At 36.7% G+C, this 22,396-nt stretch overlaps 1 protein-coding gene across 1 annotated transcript in view; it reads left to right on the forward strand.

Annotated features, from left to right (window-relative positions):
* The window catches only part of khdrbs3 (KH domain containing, RNA binding, signal transduction associated 3), a 166,547-nt gene that overhangs the window by 122,755 nt on the left and 21,396 nt on the right, over positions 1-22,396 (forward strand). Inside the window, exon 7 of the mRNA XM_051670212.1 lies at positions 18,899-18,981. Within this exon, the coding sequence (XP_051526172.1) occupies positions 18,899-18,981 (83 nt within the window). The remainder of the gene's footprint in view (positions 1-18,898; positions 18,982-22,396) is intronic.

Below are 22,396 nucleotides of genomic sequence, written 5' to 3' on the forward strand. Positions count from 1 at the left end.
TAGTCAAGACACACTTTGATGCTGGCTGGACAAGGCATTGTCTGAAAGTTAAAAATAATTTTAAAAGCTTGATTTTGAAGATTTGCAGGTCCAACAGGAAATGTCTGATAGATAGACAGATAGATATATATGCCAATGTAAGTCTATGGGATTTTTGGCTATTGTGAAGGTCAGATGAAGGACAAAAAAAGTCTGATGAGTAAGAAAAGACACAGCACACTAAGTCAGGACAGTCTGAAGGTCTGTGCCAAGTTTGGTTGATGTAGCTTGAAAGCTCTTGGTGGAGTAAGTGTTAGAAATGTTGGTCTTTGTTTAGAGATTTTGGAAAAACCCTAAACAAAGTCTCTAGAATTACAGCCAACAAAATAACTAAGCTACAGTACTCTATTAGATCAGTTACAGACATTTTTCTCCTCTGCCTAGACTGCAAGAGTGATCCATTATATGTCTAAATCGCAGGTATTTTATTTTCGCCATTTCTCATATCAATAAATTATATAAAACAAACTCATTAGCCCAAAGAGACTCTTACATAAATAAATTTTTCCCAACACTGATCTCATTTGTCAGTCGTAACAGAATGGTACATGGTGTGACCGTCTTTCTGAGACATCCTAAATCATCTTATCCGCTTCATCTGCTTCTGTTTTTGTTTGCTATTATGTGAAAAATAAAAAGTTTTCATTTGCTGTGACACTGTTATAGATTTCCTCTGCTTTGACTTTTCATTTATCAGAGTGTGTTGAAAAAAAAAAAATAACTTCAAATATTTTTACTCTTCTTATGAAGCTTGTTTGAATGTTCGCCAGCCCCTCTGGATGTTGCACGTCTCAGAGTTCTTCTGGCTCGTATGTGGTATATTTAACAGATGGCAGATTCCGAGAAGTGGGTGGAGTTGGCACAGTCCCTTGCAGCGCCCATATCTAACCACATCTGACAGTTTTATTTAGGGGTCGCCATTCGAATGCACTTGGGTCAGAGGAAACGACTCCGTTGCCAGCTGTTGCCTATCGTTTCGACAGTCTCGCAACAAGCGTCCATGCAGGAACCTGAAAGACTGGAAAGATCTGAACATCTGTGTGATGATAAATCTAGAGCTGTCACGATGAATCAGTGCTGAGATGGAGCAGAGGGATCTTCTAACTATCCTGAGAGCCAACTGAGTTTTTCTTACATAGAAAGAATCATCAAGAGATCTTAATAAATATTAATTTTCTCTTATATATATATATATATATATATATATATATATATATATATATATATATATATATATATATATACAGTTGTACTCAAAAGTTTGCATAATCTGGCAGAAATTGTCAATTGGCATTGATTTTGAAAATATGACTGATCATGCAAAAAAATCTTTTATTTAAGGATAGTGATCATACGAAGCCATTTATTATCACATAGTTGTTTGGCTCCTTTTTAAATCATAATGATAACAGAAATCACCCAAATGGCCCTGATCAAAAGTTTACATACCCTTGAATGTTTGGCCTTGTTACAGACACACAAGGTGACACACACAGGTTTAAATGGCAATTAAAGTTTAATTTCCCACACCTGTGGCTTTTAAAATTGCAATTAGTGTCTGTGTATAAATAGTCAATGAGTTTGTTAGCTCTCACGTGGATGCACTGGGCAGGCTAGATACTGAGCCATGGGGAGCAGAAAAGAACTGTCAAAAGACCTGCGTAACAAGGTAATGGAACTTTATAAAAATGGAAAAGGATATAAAAAGATATCCAAAGCCTTGAAAATGCCAGTCAGTACTGTTCAATCACTTATTAAGAAGTGGAAAATTCGGGGATCTCTTGATACCAAGCCAAGGTCAGGTAGACCAAGAAATATTTCAGCAAAAACTGCCAGAAGAATTGTTTGGGATACAAAGAAAAACCCACAGGTAACCTCAGGAGAAATACAGGCTGCTCTGGAAAAAGACAGTGTAGTTGTTTCAAGGAGCACAATATGACGATACTTGAACAAAAATGAGTTGCATGGTTGAGTTGCCAGAAAGAAGCCTTTACTGCGCCAATGCCAAAAAAAAAGCCCGGTTACAATATGCCCGACAACACCTTGACATGCCTCACAGCTTGTGGCAAATTGAAATTTGGAGTGACGAGACCAAAATAGAGCTTTATGGTCACAACCATAAATGCTATGTTTGGAGAGGGGTCAACAAGGCCTATAGTGAAAAGAATACCATCCCCACTGTGAAGCATGGTGGTGGCTCACTGATGTTTTGGGGGTGTGTGAACTCTAAAGTCACAGGGAATCTTGTGAAAATTGATGGCAAGATGAACGCAGCATGTTATCAGAAAATACTGGCAGACAATTTGCATTCTTCTGCACGAAAGCTGCGCATGGGATGCTCTTGTACTTTCTAGCACGACAATGACCCTAAGCACAAGGCCAAGTTGACCCTCCAGTGGTTACAGCAGAAAAAGGTGAAGGTTCTGGAGTGGCCATCACAGTTTCCTGACCTTAATATCATCGAGCCACTCTGGGGAGATCTCAAACGTGCGGTTCATGCGAGAAGGCCAAAGACTTTGCATGACCTGGAGGCATTTTGCCAAGACGATTGGGCAGCTATACCACCTGCAAGAATTTGGGGCCTCATAGACAACTATTACAAAAGACTGCACAATGTCATTGATGTTAAAGGGGGCAATACACAGTATTAAGAACTAAGGGTATGCAGACTTATGAACAGGGGTCATTTAATTTTTTTCATTGTTGCCCTGTTTTGTTTAATGTTTGTGCCATTCTGTTATAACCTACAGTTGAATATGAAATAAAAGAAATGTGTTTTGCCTGCTAACTCATGTTTTCTTTAAAAATGGTACATATATTACCAGTACTCCAAGGGTATGCAAACTTTTGAGCTCAACTGTATATATACACTGATGACCAAAACATTATGACCTCTCACAGGTGAAGCAAATAATGTTGATCATCTCCTAACAAGGCCACATGTCAAGGTCTGGGTAGACTAGATGGTAAATTAACAATCAGTTTTCGTAGTCAATGTGTTGAATGCAGGATAAATGGGCAAGAGTAAAGACCTGAGTGACACGGGCCTAGACTTTGACAATAGCCAGATGACTGGGTCAGAGCATCTCTGAAATGGCAAGGCTTGTGGGGTGCTCTCGGTCAACAGTGGTGAGTACCTACCGACAGTGGTCTGAGGAGGGACAAACCACAAACTGGCGACAGCATGTTGGACCCCCAAGGCTCATCGATGCATGAGGGCAACGAAGGCTATCCCATATTGTCCGAACCGACAGAAGGTCTACTGTGGCACAAGTCACAGAAAAGTTTAATGATGGTTACAGGAGAAATGTGTCTCAACACACAGTGCAGCGCACGCTGCTGCGTATGGGGCTGCATAGACCGGTCAGAGTGCCATGATAACACCTGTCCACCGTTGAATGCGCCTGCAATGGGCACACGAGCATCGGAACTGGACCTTGGAACAGTGGAAGAAGGTTGCCTGGTCCGATGAGTCCCGTTTTTTTCATTACATGGACGGCCATGTACGTGTGTACCGTATACCTGGGGAAGTATTGGCACCAGGATGCACTGTGGGTAGACGACAAGCCGGTGGAGGCAGTGTGATGCTCTGGGCAATGCTCTGCTGAGAAACCCTGGGTCCGGCCATTCATGTGAACGTCACTTTGACACATGCCATTTACCTTAACATCATTGCAGACCAGGCACTTCATGTCAATGGTATTTCCTGATGGCAGTGGGCTCTTTCAGCAGGATCATGCGCCCTACCTCACTGCACACATTGTTTGGGAATGGTTTAAGGAACATGATGAACAGTTCAAGGTGTTGCCCTGACCTCCAGATTCTCCAGATCTGAATCCGATTAAGCATCTGTGGGATGTGCTGGACCAACAAGTCTGATCCATGGTGGCAACACCTCACAACTTACAGGACTTGAAGGATCTACTGCTAATGTCTTGGTGCCAGATACCACAGGACACCTTCAGGGTCTTGTAAAGTCCATACCTTGGTGGGTTGGCTCTGTTTTGGCGGCCTTGAGAAATTGAACGCTAACCATTAACATTAAACATATTTAGATTACTGTATATCTGTTCACGCATGAACTTTGGTGGCCTTAAAATGCTTAAACTAAACTAAAATAAAAACTAAATACACTAATATATATATATATATATATATATATATATATATATATATATATATATATATATATATATACTGTATATATATATACTGACAAACTAAATTGAAACTAGAAAACACTGAAAAAGTGTAAATGGAAATCAATGGAAACTAAACTAAATTGAAAGGACACATTTTAAAATGGAAAGTACAAAAAAAAATTAATAAAATAATTAATGTTTACATATCCACTCTCAGTGTCTGGTTTTGAAACAGGAAGCACACAATGAAGCCCCCCCCCAATATCAAACAATTACTCTGGCAAAAAAAATGAAAAAAAGAAAGATGTCTCATATCAAACCACTGCATGATTAATATGACTTACTCAAAGGCAGGATCTGACAGCCAGTTGATCAGATTATGTCTTAAACTGAGGTTTGGACGAATAGTCTTTTATACAATTTAAAAACAGCATGATCAGATTACCACAAATCAATGAGCCAAAATACATTTTAAAGGCACCAAATCTGATTCTGAGCATGTTTGGGGGCATAGGGGGTGTATCTGGTCGCCCTTGTGCCAGTCATTGATGCACAGTAATTACATCTGAATGTCATTTTGGTTGTTTGGCTGCATTGATACCCAAGTCACTCGCTGGGGAGGGTTGTAATAATACTATTACGCCATGTAATATCTCGGTCTGTATGGTGCTCTGCTATCTCAGCTTGAATTAATTTCAGTTTTTGATAGATAGCATATTATGCATTTTGAAATCTTAACATTCCACCTTCATTAAATATGAAAAAGCCACTATATTAAAAAATATATTTTTGACAGGTAACCTAAAAATATGCTTCATGTAGTAACATTTAAATTAACTGGTTTAATTTAAGTCAGAATTGTTATCTAATATGTCTGTATCAGATACAGATTACATTTGGTTACACAAACAACAGTCATTTTAAAGTGTTAGATCAAGTAGAAATAGATCCTTAAAGGGATAGTTCACCCAAAAATGAAAATGGTGTCATCATTTACTCACCTTCATGTTGTTCCAAACCCGTACTTTCCTTCTTTCATGGAACACATAAGGAGACGTAAGACACAATGTTAGCCTCACAGTCACCATTCACTGTCATTGCATCTTTTTATATACACTGAAAGTGAATGGTGACTGAGGCTCTCAGTTCCTAACAATCGGTGCCTAACATCTCCTTTTGTGTTTCACGTAAGAAAGAAAGTCATACAGGTTAGTAACAACATAAGGGTGAGTAAATGATGACACCATTTTCATTTTGAGGTGCACTGTCCCTTTAAAATAACAATTGCAGGTAATCAGTAGGTGGTGTAGATTAATTTAAGGTATAGATAGTGATAACACTAGACAGACTTTAAAAATGTAACTTTGTTAAATATATTAAAATAATATCAGTTAATGCATAAACTTTGGCAGCGCTAAAATACTTAAGCTAAAATAAAAATTAAATAAAGTGAAAAGCGAAATGTTCTGAAAAAATAAAGTGAAACTAGAAAAAAAAAGAAAAGAAAAAGAAAAGTAAATTGAAAGGATACATTTTAAAGTTGAAAAAAAAAATGAAAAGGAAATAAGAAATAAATAAAAATTGAAAACTAGGATAACCCTGTATCTCTTAACCTCTTTTTCAACAATCAAAACCGCTTGACACATCGGTTTAGCCTCATACTTACTGAGCAGACTCAGGATACAATCTCTCTGCTCGCGGAGTACTGAAATTACTCATATTGTAACTGGTGTTGTTTTATGAATGCTCACATCCAGCACGTTTCTCAACTCAACACAAATCAGGGGCTTGTTTCTCAATGGGGCTGTAAGCTGAGACATATGGTTTCACTTAAGGCCTCCTCAGATTCCTACGTTGAGCTGTTTCATTCAGTCCATGCTGCTGTTTATCACTGTGAAATTCTTTAGTGACACAGACCTGTGTGAGAGTTATTATCAAATAAGTGTTAACACTCCAAGACATATTCTAGAGCTTTAGATATATGATTTTACAAATCTGTTTTGGGGGGGGGGGGGGGCTTTTGTCACTGTTTTATTGAGTGGAAGGAAGGATATCAGTAGATGTAGAAGGACATCACTAGTTAAAGCAAGATGTAAGGCTGCTGGCGAAAACTGGATTTACATGGTGTTATTGGAGATGTTTGTTGACTGGCTAGTTATTCACAACATGATGAAACATCATCAGTATGGACATATTTATAATAACTTGAATTATAATGTATAATTTATATTTGGGGGCCTATATGTGATTAATTTGATTAATTAATTGTCATTTCATGTAATTAATTTGATTAAAATTTGTAATAGATTGACAGCCCTAATACATATGTGGAATATACCGTATGAATGCCTACATTAAATGCACTCATACAAATAATATATACAAATATATACAGTACAATACCATTCAAATGTTTGGGCACTCGTCACTGAATTTATTTTCTCATGATCAAGAAATTATTTTTTACATTTTAAATTAGTTTGAAATTAGTTTGTAGACAAATTTTTACTCCTTACTAAATAAAAATACTAAATTTTTATTTTACTTTTATTTTATTTAAATATATTTTATATATAATTTTTATTTTCCTGTCTTTTATTTTATTTGCATACGTATAATGGCATTTTATTATGTATAATATATATATATATATATATATATATATATATATATATATATATATATATATATATATATATAAAATGTAATTTGTTTTACATTTTATTTATTTTTATTTTATTTTATTTTGACCAGATAGTGGAGGCAAAGCAGCCAACAAGTGTCCAGCATACATGAAAACTCCTATACTGTGGTGTGCAAGAACAGAGTGTGCAGATCTTTAATCTAGATGTTTTTTTTTTTTTTAATATTTGTTTTTGGGTTACTACATAATTCCCATACTTCCATTTGTATTATTTTATTGTTTTTGGATTATTTCATGACTAAACTTTTATTCTAAAATGTTCAAAATAGAGAACGAGTAGGTGCGTCAAAACTTTTGGCTTGTGGTGTATACACTGTTTTGTGAGCTCACAATGAAATTCACAACTAAATACAGGTATAGTTTTTCTGTAATTAAATGCTAATTTGTAATCTGTCTTAAAAATATATGTGCTGTTGCATTTATTGATACTTTTGAGACAAAATGGCTTGCATTTAATTGCACTTTTGTGCCAGTGATTGCACCCAACTCAACTGGATGTACTTGGGCAACTCACATGTGTGCTAACTGCTAGACTTTGGCTCCAAAACTTTCACTATTTACATAGTGAATATTATATCTAATGTGAGAAACATTTCTTATCATATAACAAGAGAGAGAGAGACAGAGCATGAAATTCCATTACACGAATAATGTAGAGTGAGCTTCCGCTTCATAGTTTCAGTCTGACGCCCCCAATACCCATAAATCACTTCTGTCTATGCAGATTTTGCTAGAGCCCCATGATAGCACAGTGTTTATGACTTGATTTTTCTCTCAGTATGACCTCCATGGCAGCAGCCTTGCATTATTTGCAGTCAACACCAGTGTGATGTTGTTTAATTCTGTGCAGTGAGTATTACTCTAACTGAGCAGGATGTTCCTGAGTTCTTGGGCATCTGTCTGCTTCATAAGATGTTTTATGTCACCTGATTAGTTTTTTTTTTGTTGTTTGTTTGTTTGTTTGTTTGTTTTTTTAGTAAAAAGGTGGATGGAGTGTATTGCATTTGTCAGTCTCATTAGTTCTGGCTTACGCGAAAATTGCCTTTTTTTTTTTTTTTAGTATGTGCGTGATAACTGTACAATGCATACAGTAAGTATATTTAATTTTATGCAACAAGAGATCAATTAATTTGTCATAGTTAAAGGATAATTTGCCTTCCATAGAAATTCTTTCTTGTCAGAGCTGTGGCTTAGTGGTTTGTGTGCATGCTCTGATACATTTTACTGTGGTGTGAGTTCAAATCCCTATTGTGCCATGATCCTGCCACAAAGTAAATAAAAAAATATATATATATATAATTTTGACTTTTTTCTAACAAATGCAACTTTATTTCTTACAATTGCGACTTTATGTTTTAAAACGTCCACTTTATTTCTCACAGTTGTGGATTTGTATCTCACAATAGTGACTTTATTTCTCGAAATTTGGACTAATTCTTGTAATTGCCACTTTCTATCACACAATTTAGACTCTATTTCTTGAAATTTAGTTTTATTGTACAATTATAACTTTATCTTTTGCAATTGCTACTTTATATTGCAAAATTTCAATTATTTCTCACAATAGTGGATTTATTTCTCGAAATTGTGACTTTGATTCTCGCAATTGCAACTTTCTATCATGCAATTTCGACTATTTTTTTTTTTTTTTTTTTGTGCAGTTTTGGTTATATCTCACAATTGTGACTTTACTTGCAATTGGGACTTTATATTGCTCAATTTCAAGTTTATATCTTGCTAATGTGGGTTTATATCTAGCAATAGTGACCTTATTTCTCACAGTTGTGAGTGTAAATCACACAACTTCTATTTTATTTCTTGCAGTTGTTAGTTCATATCTGGCAATTTTCCAGAAAAGACTTTATTTCTTACAACTTCATCTTTAAATCTCAACTTTATTTCTCGCAATTGCGACTTTATAATTTGCAATTACAAGAAATACAAAAATAAATACAGAAATAAAGCCACAGTTGTGAGATAATGGGTCAGATATACCTTTTTCTGGCAGAATCTTGCTTCCAAATATTCAGCTTGCGTTACTTTCCAAAAATTTATAATTGTACAATTATACATGCAATTTTTATGACATCATATTAATTGAGAGACTACATGGAATATTTTGACTTTTAAGAATTAGTTTGTTACACCGCAGGACTAAACTGCAAAGAAAAAATTACATTTAAAAAAAAAGAAAATCCATTATTTTGTGCTCAAAATTGCATGCTCATTTGTGATAGGTGCTCAGTATTCTGAGTGAGAAAAGGCTAGTGAATCTTGTCTTTCCTGTCGCTTTATTTCTGAGCTGTGAAACTAAGAAATGTGCCAGAAACCCCAGCGAATGAAGCACAAACGAGCGACTTGGACAGAGTTAGTCTGGCAAGCCATGAATGAGTGTCTGTCTGTTAGTGTGTATGAGTGTGTGATTCAGATGTTCTTCTGGTAATGTGTGTTGTGGTATGTTTGGGTCATGTGGCAGTATGGAATCAGGTTGCAATACCATGGTACCTTGGTATATGCTGTACAATGTTACTGAATAATAACAATATACCATGATATTTACATGGTACCCCAAGGGACTTCAAAGAACACCTTGGTACATTTCTAAACAAACATGGTTTCATTATGTAAAATGTCCAAAAATCCATGGCCAAGTACTAATTTTCGGTACTTTTTGCTATTATAGCTTTATTTGAAAGCGACAGACGTCTATGGTATGTCCCCATTTAGATAGCTATGCAGGTAAACCTGTGTGTGTGTGTACTAGTTTTGTGGCCTCTTAGGGTAGGTCTTATCTATTAACAACCTGTCAGCTGTAAATGTGCATTCTACCAAAGCACCTAGGGAGCTCTCTCTCTCTCTCTCTCTCTCATTCAAACCATACTGTCATGTATGTGTCTCTTAACCGTGTCAGTGTTCTCATTATGTGTGTTGTAATGTGTGTATTCTGTGGACCCTCAAACACTGTGTAATGGGTTCAGGATGGGCAAGGAGGAGGCGGCAGAAGAGTCAACATAACTTTAATGACATAAAAGAACTGAACATAACATAAAACACATAGATGTGCACACGCACACACACACACACATGCACGCGCACACATGCACGCGCACACACACACACACACACACACACACACACACACACACAGCAGCTGCGCGTGTCTCTCTCTCTCTCTCTCTCTCTCTCTCTCTCGAATTGGCCCCCCGGCTCGTCTTTATCCCCCTCCCAGCTGATTAGGTGACTCAGCGCCGGCTGTGCACCCTCACTGCCCGGCCACGCCCTCCTCGTCACACACTGATGTTAAGATCAAAGCCTTCCCTCCAGCTGTACACACTGTTGGATTCTGTTGAGTTATCACAGCAACACCTGCGAATGTAAATTCTGAGCAATCACAACTTTTGTCGACATGTTTTCGCTTGAAGGGTTTTAAGAGTGTTGTAGAACTGAAAGCAAGTCACGTCATTTTGTGTGAGTGCGTGATTGTCATGTTAAAGGGATAGTTCACCCAAAAATGAAGACAACTACTTTCTTCTGTCATACAAAACATACTCTTTACACTTCAAATCATCCTCACAGACTCTATGGTTAGGTTTAGATATGGGATTTGGGTTAGGGCATAAAATTAATAAGCATTAAATCAACGTACCTTCGTGGTACTTTTGCTTACTTCTGCATTACACATCCGGGTACTTGCACAACTAGAATTTGCACGAATTCAAATGAACGCAATCTTATGATTTCATACGATTAAGCCAACTCATAAAAATTTGTACGACTTCTCAGGAGATTGGGTTGGCTGTTCAATTCAAGAATTTTTGGAATCGAGTCGATTCCAGACTAATGTTCTTGTTTCTTAAGAAAAAATGGGAGGAAGGGGGCCTGGGTAGCTCAGCGAGTATTGACACTGACTACCAACCCTGGAGTCACGAGTTCCAATCCAGGGTGTGCTGAGTGACTCCAGCCAGGTCTCCTAAGAATCCCAGTTGCTAGGGTTGGTAGAGTCACATGGGTTAACCTCCTCATGGTCGCTATAATGTGGCTCTCACTCTCGGTGGGGCACATGGTGAGTTGTGCGTGGATGCCGCGGAGAATAGCGTGGGCCTCCACACGCGCTACGTCTCCACGTAGTGTTCAACAAGCCATGTGATAAGATGTGCGGATTGACGGTCTCAGATGCAGAGGCAACTGAGGTTCGTCCTCTGCCGCCCGGATTGAGGCAAGTCACTACACCACCACAAGGACTTAGAGCGCATTGGGAATTGGGCATTCCAAATTGGGGAGAAAATGGGAGAAATAAAACAAAAAACAGGAGGCAAAGTGAAATCTCACAATAAGCAGTTCAATATAAAGCATACTTTACACAATTTATGTTTAAAATTATGAATGACAAAAGATGATGTAATGCCCCTCGTAATCGAAGAATCAATTAATTTTGGAATTGACTCCCAACCCTAGACAGTGACCAGGGACTGTAGAGCTCCAAAAAGAGCTATTTCTTCTGAAGCATGTGATATGATAGCTTTGTGTGAGGAAAAAAATCAAAATTTAAATTGTTATTCAACATGTGGCTTTATAAACGGCAAACCTGGTGTGGCACATCAACGCACCATTTTTTAATCTGAATGCAAATGCAAATGAGATTTGAGAGTTGAAGCAGAGGGAAAGATTTTCTGTAAACAAAGGTTTACATTTCAGTCTGTTCACACAAACATGTGTATGGACTAATGTTTATGAGAATTTTATGGTGCTTTTATGTCATGTTTGGAGCTCAATGGCCTCAGTACCCATGTACTTTTAATGTATGGAAAAGAACAGCCTGGACAATCAGTAAAACATCTTCATCTGTGTTCCACTGTTATTTTTTCCCTGAAATATATTTACGTGTAAGCGTGAGTAAGCGCAAACGAGTGGCTAACCTTGATTGAGTTTGTCTGGGTCTCTGTGTCTCTAAAGTGGCCTTCATTTCTGGCACCAAGCTGAAGGAGGCAGATGAAATGTGATTACATGACTTTACTGCGCTCTAATGGAGTTCTCTTCAGCACATTGCTTACCTGAGCAGCGGCCAAAAACACTCAGATATACTCACCGCTGAGACTCATGCTGGCAGCACAACAGTCAGCCTAAATAAAGATCCGTCCACTCACAGGCCACAGATCACATCTGTAATGTCAATCACATACTCAAAATTTGTGTTTTCAGGTGAGCTTGAAAACAGGTCAGCCTTTAAAAAAGCCTTTAATGGGATGAAAGTGTGTTGGTCTTTTGGGGGGAATAGAAAACATTAACCTTTAACATTTCTTAAAGTAAACATAAATATCAAAATTGACCCAGATAATTTTTTAAATAAATGTGCCATGTCTTATTGCACAAAATCCATCATGTTATTCTAAAGAAACTAAATTAATCAAAACATAATAACTGTCTCTGCTTCTCAAACAACTTAAATTCTAGGTTCAATAAGCTCAATTGACAGCATTTGTGTGGCATAATATTGATTACCACAAAAATTTATTTCAACTTGTTCCTCCATTTCATAAAAAAAAAAATCTTGGTTACAGTGAGCCAATCCGTAAACGTTAAAACACTCACTATTTCAAAAGTATAGTCACAAGATGTAAACATTATGCGTGTTAACGTGATTTTAGTGTGATAAAATCACTTACTAATCTTTTCTGTGTAAAGTTATATTCAGTTTTATAACATTGTTGCCATGACGACGTAACTGCGTGAACGCTAAAACTCAAAAAAGGCGATTTAAACAAATTTACAGCTCAAATAATATGTGAGTTTTAACAGAAGAGAAAATGTAAGTCCTTTAATAAAATTATAAACTTCACATTTCTGCCATTAAATCCTCCAAAAATATTCCCCATTCACTTACATTGTAAGTTTCTCACTGTAACCCAGAACTTAGCTTTTTTATTATTAATAATGTTTTGTGGTAATCAACATTATGCCACAAATTGAGCATAACTGGTATTAAATCCTGAATACTTCTTTAAGCCAGGTGCACATTGTACAATTTTGGCCATGATTTTACCATCTGAGACAAATTTCAGAGATCGTAAAATATTTCTCTTGTCGTAGGGCAAAATCAGCAGTCTCAGATCGCTTAGTGTGACGTGTCAACCAATAGCCGATTAATAGTGATGAACGCATTAATTTCGCAACATTTACGCCTCTCATCCACAATAGAACGGCGTTTTTTCTTCACCTAAAATGGAACATTTTGAAAACACTCTCCAGACCATTACAACATACTTTGGTAAATGATGACAGTAGAAAACTGCAAACTGAGTTTTCAAAAGAAAATGGAATAATGTGGATGTGGCCTTAAGCCCAAAGTATACTTCGGTCAAACGCAGACACGTGAAGCAGAGTGCTCGAGCACTGAAAGTACGCAGCCCGTTGTTTCATACTGCGTGTCTTTAAATGCACATGCGCCTGGAATTATTTGAACTAATTAGTGGGTCCAAGAGGTGGCAAGACTCACATATGAGCCATTGCTGACATGAAGAAACACTAGAAGATGTAATCGCCACTAAACAACAGGAGACGAATGTGGAAATGCACATCAAGAACGTGTGTGTGAGGATGTCAGGAGACACCTGCATTTGAATAACCAGAGTCTGAAGGAATATAGAGACCTCTTTATGTGTCTGAACTCCTGAGGAAAGATAGTCCAGTATCTCATAGAAGTTGTAGCGCACATGCGCCAACCACCTGTGTACACAAGCACATTCAAAGTGACTTATGTCTCTGCAGAACAAAAATTGACTTTTCCCAATCAGTGGGCATTTTCAAGCCACTTTACATGATTTGCCTTCTTAAGATTCCCTGCTTTCATTGGATAGTTTAGAAACTCCCATCCTGGTTTGGAAACGCCAACTGATTACTACATTGAAATTCCCTAATTTCATTGGATAGTTTAGAAACGCCCATCCCGGTTTGAAAACTCCCACAGATTGGAAAACACCCATTGTTCTGCAGAGACCTATACTTCCACTCAAATGAAGTATACTTTGACAGGCTAACGCTATACTGTACACATACGCTAAGTGTTCACGCAAAATCGAAGTATACTTTGGGCTTTAGCCTCCAACAAAGTTCGGACAGTGTCTGAAATTTTGTGCCACAGTTGTGCAGTGTGATTTCTCCAATGATCGCCAGATGTCAATCGGTCAATGGCTGACTGGAACCAAAGTATTGGTTACAATGTTTATCATACAGTCTGACATAATGTCACACAATGTGCCATGACTTTTACCCAAGATCTCACTGGGATCATATTGTAAAGTCTAACAAGCAACAATCGTAAAGGACTGTAAAAATCATATAGTGTGCTCCCGGCTTGTAATCTCAAATGTAAGATTTGACATGCCATGCAAACAGAGATTTCATTTTCTCCCTGCTTGCTGTGTGATGTGTACACATCTAAATTTAGCATCTTTTGGAGTGTCGATCAAACTTGATTTGATCAAAATGCCATGTGGCTGTCAGCGTCTTTCTACTACTTAACTGGTAACTTGGAAATGAGCTCTCAAGGAAGTGAATTATTTTCCTGGACTTCAAGGACTTCTCTCTCTCTCTCTTTTTCTCTCTCTCTCTCTTTCACATCTCTTGTTTTAGCATCCGATTCGCTAAAGGAAGTATTGAAGTTGGGTAACGCCACAAACAGCGTTGGGTGTAATGTGATTACAAAGTAATTCATTACTGTAATCTAATTACTTTTAAGTAAAAATTGCATTTAAAATTCTTGTTATCAATTTTGTCTTCATGTTCAAGTATAATAATTTATTTCATCAGTGCACATAGCTGTGCATAACTAATCAACCAAGGTAACAGAGCTTGCTCTTCAAAATAGAGATCTTTTTTTCCCCATCAGATATTCATAGACCTGCAGATAGATATTGCTGTCAGCCGAGACTGCACAATGGAATATCTTCAGTTATAAATACAGTAGCTGAGTGTGTCTAGTTCTGTTTAGATGAGTTTGTCACCGCAGCTGGATTTTACTCTTCAAGTGCTGAAAAACTCAATTTTGTGCAAAGCAGAGAAGAGTAAAATGAGCTTTAGTGGCTGATGGTTCGATTTCACTCCATTTCCTTTTGGATAAAGAGTGAAATTAAACTATTTGGCTTCTCATAAAAATATTTGAGATGTTCTGAGCTGCTGTTATTTGTCAGGGAGTTCTCATTTTAACCTCTTTTGATATTTCTGGTTTCCATTTAGCATTTTGAATGGATAGAAACAGTAGAGACGTTTGACACGGACGCACTCCACTTTCCATTTTCTTGTAAAATCTAGTTATGCTAATAGATTTATAACAATTTTTGCAACATTAATGTCATCAACACAGAGACTTCTTTCAGATAACTTTTTAAAAATAAACTTAATTATGAAACGCAGTTTAAATGTCACTTTGCCACTTCTGGATTAAAGATGAAACTCTGAAGTAAAACTCTGAATAGCGCCGTTTGGCATGTCGTGCTTCTGATCGGACAGTAATGCAGCTGCAAGTGTGTGATGAGAGGGTTTTTCGTCTTTGTTTTCGTAGTTGAGGAGAATTTTACGAATGTGAATTGAGGGCAGATGGATTTGGAACTGAGCTGAGCCCTGGATATGCCGGAGCAGTCACGAGGGGTCGAAGCCTTTTATGGAGGACGTTTATCCGAAATTACTGAGAGAGCTGCAGAGCTACTCTTTGATGTCTGACTTAGAGGAGAGAAGAGAACTCTAAACTCATTTTTGGGCTAATTTGATAATGCTTTCATCTACCAATAAGTGTATTTATAAATACGACACAATGCTTATAACTATCAAAAATCAGCTCTTTATAAAAACCCGACAACGGATATTTGCACTAACACTGAAATTATAAAAGGATTGTATCTTGATGTCAAAATGTAAACAGACTTTCATTCTTCTGCTGAACACAAATGAAGAATTTTACAATAATATTTCAGCTCTGAAGGTCCATTCAATGCAAGTGAATGGTGGCCAGAACTTTGAAGTTCCAAAAAGCACATAAAGGCAACATAAAAATAATCCATACAATTCCAGTGGTTAAATCCATGTCTTCAGAACTGAGATGATAAGTGTGGGTGAAAAACAGATCAATATTAAAGTTCTCTTTTTTCTATAAATCTCAGTTTTCTCTTTCACTTTCACATTCTTTTTTTTTTGCAATTTGCATTCTTCCTGCATATTGCCACCTACTCGTCAGGGAGGAGAATTTATAGTAAAAAATGACTTAAATATGTATCTGTTTCTCACCCACACCTATCATATTGCTTCAGAAGATCATATCGCTTCCAAAAAGGCCACATGTCATATGAATTTTTTTTATGCTGCTTTTGGAGCTTCAAAGTTATTGCCACCATTCACTTGCATTGAATGGAACAACAGAGCTGAGATATTCTTCTAAAAAATCTTCGTTTGTGTTCAGCAGAAGACAGAAAGTCATACACATCTGGGATGGCATTAGGGTGAGTAAATGATGAGAAAAGTTTCATTTTTGGGTGAACTATCCCTTTAACTGAAATTGATATATTTAAAAAATATTTCCCTTTAAGCACAATTGTGTATGATTTTGTAAACGTCAACACACTCTTTTGTGTTCGAGTCTTTTTTTTTTTTTTTTTTATAGCCGTTTAAGAGTTAAAAACAGTGAAAAACTGCTCTTAATCTTGTATTTGGTCAAAATGATTTTGATTGTCCAAAGAAAAAAAATAAATAAAATGCAGTACATTTATATGATACTTGTTTAAATTTATGCAATGTCGGGGTGTTTGGGGTGAATTCTGTGATGTTTCTAGGTGGTTGCTAGGTGCATTAGTAAATGTTTGCAAGATGGTTGCTTACTGGCCCAAGTCAAAAGAAACCATCCCCAAGTCTCTATGACATCCTGATCCCTTGATATGTGTGAGGACCTTTTCCACTGGAAGTCTATGGATTTTTCTGCTCCTTTTTCATCTACCAGGGAGATGTTTGTATTTTATTAAGTATTGTAACACAGAAGATTTTTCTCCCACAATCAGCACAGAAAAGTGAAAAAAATGCCCATTCTGTGTTGGCCTTCATAAAACTCACTGTACTGAGTTGAATCCCAATTCTGAAACTCCAGCTTGTTTTGATGAACTCTACACACGCTTTATTAACGTGCTTCGTGAGATGTTTCCTAAACATATCACGCAGTATCTCTGACAACAGTTCACAAAGCCACGCATGTCATAAAGCAATCTGTGATATGTCACATTAATAGCTGCATTACATATTAACCCCCATGAAGTTTCATTATCCACACTTAAAGGGTCATTATGCGTTGTTAATTACAGTGTCAAAATCATATCAGCCCTCACTTAATGAAACGCTTTCACAACCTCTTATTAAGTGAAGAGCTGCTTTCAGTTTTATACGTGGCTATTTCAGCCCTAGAAATAGGGTATTAAAATCGGAGAGGGTTCAGATGAGTAGATTAACCCCTATGCAGAGTTTGGGAACGTGTGTTTGGATCCAGGAGGACTCTAAACGCTTCATCATTAGTGCTGATCGTTTGACCCTGTTGAAGTGCAATGTTTCCCATTGCGAATACCCACTTGGCAACACTTCAGCAGTAATGCTGAAATATACATGCATTTAAAGGGATAGATCACCCAAAAGTGAAGGTTCTGTAATTTACTCACCGTCATGCTGTTCCAAACCTAGGGCTGTCAAGCTATAAAAAATTGTAATCAAATTATTTACACAGTACGCCGATTAATTAATAAAATTAATCGCAATTAATTGCATATATATAATATTTGCTGAGAAAGCCAATTGAATTGCAAATGAATTCGTCAATCAGTCCAAGATTTATTATAAGGGCTTGTCCAAGGATGCATCAATGTACACCTGCGTCAGATGGATGCTTTTGGAGTGTCTCACTTTGGTTGCGTCACATCATAAACATACCGTTTTTAGGTTGCTAAAATCAAACGTAGTTCGAAACTTTAAAAAGCACGTCTTGAGATCCCTGCGTTCGGATCTGCGCTCCATCAAGTTGTGTTTGAAAGCAAGAACATGCTCTTATATTGTGCTGTCTGTCTGTGAGTGTGGTTTGTTCTCTGTATAAGCTGAGCGGTGCCTATACAGCTGGAGTTTTGTTTACTGCCCCTTTGAGAAAACGGGTGGTACTTCATGCTCGAATTGCTCCAATTATTATGGTCCGGGGACATGAATTGCGTAAATTTTTTTACGAGATATTTTTTTATGGAATTAATCACACTGAACTAACACGTTAAATTGACAGCCCTATTCAAACGTCCATACGACCCATACGTCCATAGAACACACCATATATTTTCATATTATGAAAGTGGATGGGGACTAGGGATTTGTCAAGATCCAAAAAGCACCGTAATTGCATAATAAAAGTAGTCCATATGACTCATGCATAAATGTCAGTCTTCTGAAGTCATATATAAGTGTCGCAGACAAAAATGAGCAAAAATCCCACTTCCTTTGAAAAGTAGCCATCTAGCAACCATTTAGTTATTCCCTAGCAACACCCTAGTAACCACCCAAAACACCCTGACATTGCATGAAATAAAATTAATATGTATCTTTTTTTACTTATACATTTATTCATTGTTGTGGAGAATCAAAATGTATTTTTACCAAAAAGAAGATTTAGATTAGTTTTCCCCTGCTTTTACCTCTTAAATGGGTCAAAAATGATCCGAACATAACAGTAAGGTTAAAAACTCTGGCATCAACTTGCAATCTTTTTTTTTAAAAGTAACGTGGCAGCTTTCTGCGAGAAGGCAGCTGAACTCGCAGCAAATGTTCATATAAGTAAAAGCAATGTTTTGAAGAAAAACATGGAAATGTATTATTTGGGCCCCAATGTGTTGGAAAATTGCAATTAATTTGCTTAGGTATCATTATGTTCTTATGCTCTTACAAAATATGCTGATAATGATGTTTAAAAGATTTATGCTGATATTTACAGAAACTCTTTTCTTCTGTATAGGAATACGACGATGGTTATGGAACAGCCTACGATGACCCAGGATATGACTCATACGACAACAGCTACAGCAATCAGGCACAGAAGTAAGTATCTCTACATCTGTGAATATCTGTCTTTTGTCTTAATCCAGAGCCATCCGGGCTAAGGGCATCTCTCAGCGTGTGTGTCCCAGCATCTTGTTCTGTCTAAACAAGAGTGTATTCACTACAGCATGTAGGCCAGTTCTGACCTCAATGTGTTGAACCGAAGAGTTTGTGTACACCCACCCTCAGTTGCATTGGAAATCGTTGCGGCTAATGTAGGGGGCAACTCTGAAAGTACAAAAGAAAGAGCCAGGGCGTCTTGCTAATGAATCACTCCTTTATATCACCTTTTCTGCAAGGAAACTGCTTTGTCTTGTATGACAGGGTCAGTTGTTACATATAAAACCTCATAAATGACTTAATCCCGTGGAGTAATTTCAGAACTTCTTCTGCTTTTAATGACAGCATGCTCACAAGCTGACGTGATCTCCACAAAACCTGTTAATTCATCTTTACCAGCATGATTTAAGAAGTGTGTGCTTCAATGGAAGCAATAAATATGACCTTTTGTATGGAGTTAACATGGTCAGTGTCACAAATGTTACATTTAATATTTGACCTAGAAATAGTGCAGAATCTTAAATATTTCTTACTAATTTGATATCATGTTTTGTGTTTCACATTTTGCATAATCTTACCATTTTGTTTCTTTCTGTGTTGAAATTAGATTTTAAATGTTGATCTAATTTTGATCAGATTTTCAATGTGTACTCCACTGGAACCCCACTGTATTAAAACATTTGGCATGATAATAAAATAGGATATTGATGAAATTCTGGATATTCATATTTTTGTTTAAAGTCTACAATCTTTAAAACATTTTATTTTTGGCTGCCCTTTTAAACATCTACTCAAATCAAATGTCGACAGCCAGTCTTTTGATATTTCTGTAGATAATTTCTCCAAAAGAAAACTTCAAAGGACTGCATTGGAGTGTGATTAACAGTCACATATTCATATTCCTATATGTAGACCATCTCATGTCCATGTGATCCCATCACGGCTACTGTTTCTTGTAAGCTTTAACCCAGTGCTGCAAAGTGTATGTGGAGTCAGAAAACAAAAGACTTTTACTCATACCATGATTAGCAACGTCTAAAGATATGCAAATGCTGATTTAACAATTATTAAAGGAATGATCCGGGTTCAATACAACATTATGCCATAAATGCTGTCGACTGAGCTTAACTTGTATTGAACCCAGAATATTCCTTTAACAATTAGATGCAACAACAATCATAAACATTTTAATGGGGATTAATTCAAGATTTCAATATACACTCACTGAGCACTTTATTAGGAACACCATGGCAACGTTCACACAGCAGCAGAATACAGTTGTCAGGCCTGTTTTAAGTGCTTAATACGGTTGCATTCACACACAGGATGGTTATTCACAAGTGTGACAACCGCATTCTATAACCGAACTGACACCTGCAAATTTTCAGGTATCACAACTGCATTCTCAGTGTGAATGTAATGGAACCACACTGGACAACTAGTTGTTCATTCTAATGTTGTTCATTCTGAGATGCTATTCTGCTCACTACAATTGTACAGAGTGGTTCTCTGAGTTACCATAGCCTTTCTGTCAGCTCGCACCAGTCTGGCCATTCTCTGTTGACCTCTTTTATCAACAAGGCATTTCCATCCACAGAACTGCCGCTCACTGTATGTGTTTTGATTTGGCACCATTTTGAGTAAATTCTAGAGACTGTTGTGTGTGAAAATCCCAGGAGATCAGTTATAGAAATACTCAAACCAGCCCATCTGGCACCAACAATCATGCCTTGGTCTAAATCACAGAGATACATTTTCCCCCCATTTTGATGGTTTATGTGAACATTAACTGAAGCTCCTGACCCGTATCTGAATGATTTTATGCATTGCACTGCTGCCACATGATTGGCTGATTAGATAATCAAATGAATATGTAGGTGTACAGGTGTTCCTAATAAAGTGCTTAGCAAGTGTATACATATTTGTGAAAATTTTTAATAAATACAATTGAATAGAAATAATTTAATAAATGTGTGTACAGTGCATATTTGTTATTCAAATTTGTTTATATTTAACCTAATTCATGATTCACAAATTGAAACACAATTTATATATAAAAAAAAAAAATAGTCAAATATTTTAATACTTATTTTGTGAACCGTTAAATAAGAAAAATATTTGAATATTTAGGAGATTATTCATTTGAATTTAGTTTAACAATCATAATTTTTATATGAATTAGGTTATTCATTTTTAATCATATTTTCTGAATATTCTTACTCCATAATTCTAGCATGCTGAATTGTCCAAATCTGTCCCTATATGAACCTGATCATGCATCTGAAATGGAATTTCATGGAAATAGACTAGTAGCCTTTGGATTCAGCATCCATGAATTTGCACTCCATACAACTCTATGCAGCATTGAGACCTGTTGCAACGTCGCCAGCAGTAGCTGTACTGCCTGCAGCGTCTAAAAAATGTGGCACTCATGTGCGAGACGCTGACAAAACTGTGCAATGCAGCAAAGCAGTCAAAGACGTCCGTTTAGCACATTATTTCATACAACCCCACTTCCGAAAAAGTTGGGACAGTATGAAAAATGCTAATAAAAACAAAAAGGAGAGATTTGTAAATTATATTCACCCTTTGCTAAATTGAAAACACCACAACTACACATTATATGATCTTTTACCTTGTGATTTTTATTTTTTTTAAAACATTATATATATATATATATATATATATATATATATATATATATATATATATATATATATATATATATATATATATATATATTATTTTTTTATTTTTGTTTTTTATTTTTTTTTATGTAGAGTAATTTCAAATCAGATGATTGCAACACACTCCAAAAAAGTTGAGACAGGGACAGTTTAAGACTAATAACAATTTGATGAGCATGAAATAACAAGGCAATGTGAAACAGGAGATGTAAAACAGGTGAGTCGTGTCATAATATATTGGGAGCCTCCAAAAACAGCCTTGTCCTTCAAGAGCAAGGATCATTCGAGACTTGTCAATTTGCCAACAGATGCTTCAGCAAATAATCTAGCACTTTGAGAACAATGTTCCCCAAAGACAAATTGGAAGGATTTTGGGCATTTCACTCTCTACAGTGCACAATATAGTTAAAAGATTCAAGGAATCTGGTCAAATCTCAGTGCGTAAAGGGCAAGACGAAAACCACTTCTGAATGCGTGTGTTCTCTGATCACTCAGACATCATGGTCTTAAAAAACATCATTCATCTGTAATGGATATCATGAACATGGGCTTGGGATATCTTAAGTAAACCTTTGTTAGTCAACACCACTCGCCGCTGCATCCACAGATGCAAGTTAAGACTTTACTATGCAAAGCAGAAGCCATACATCAACACTGTCCAGAAGCGC

This window comes from Myxocyprinus asiaticus, chromosome 34, assembly GCF_019703515.2.
Source record: "Myxocyprinus asiaticus isolate MX2 ecotype Aquarium Trade chromosome 34, UBuf_Myxa_2, whole genome shotgun sequence".
Taxonomy (NCBI): Eukaryota; Metazoa; Chordata; class Actinopteri; order Cypriniformes; family Catostomidae; genus Myxocyprinus; species Myxocyprinus asiaticus.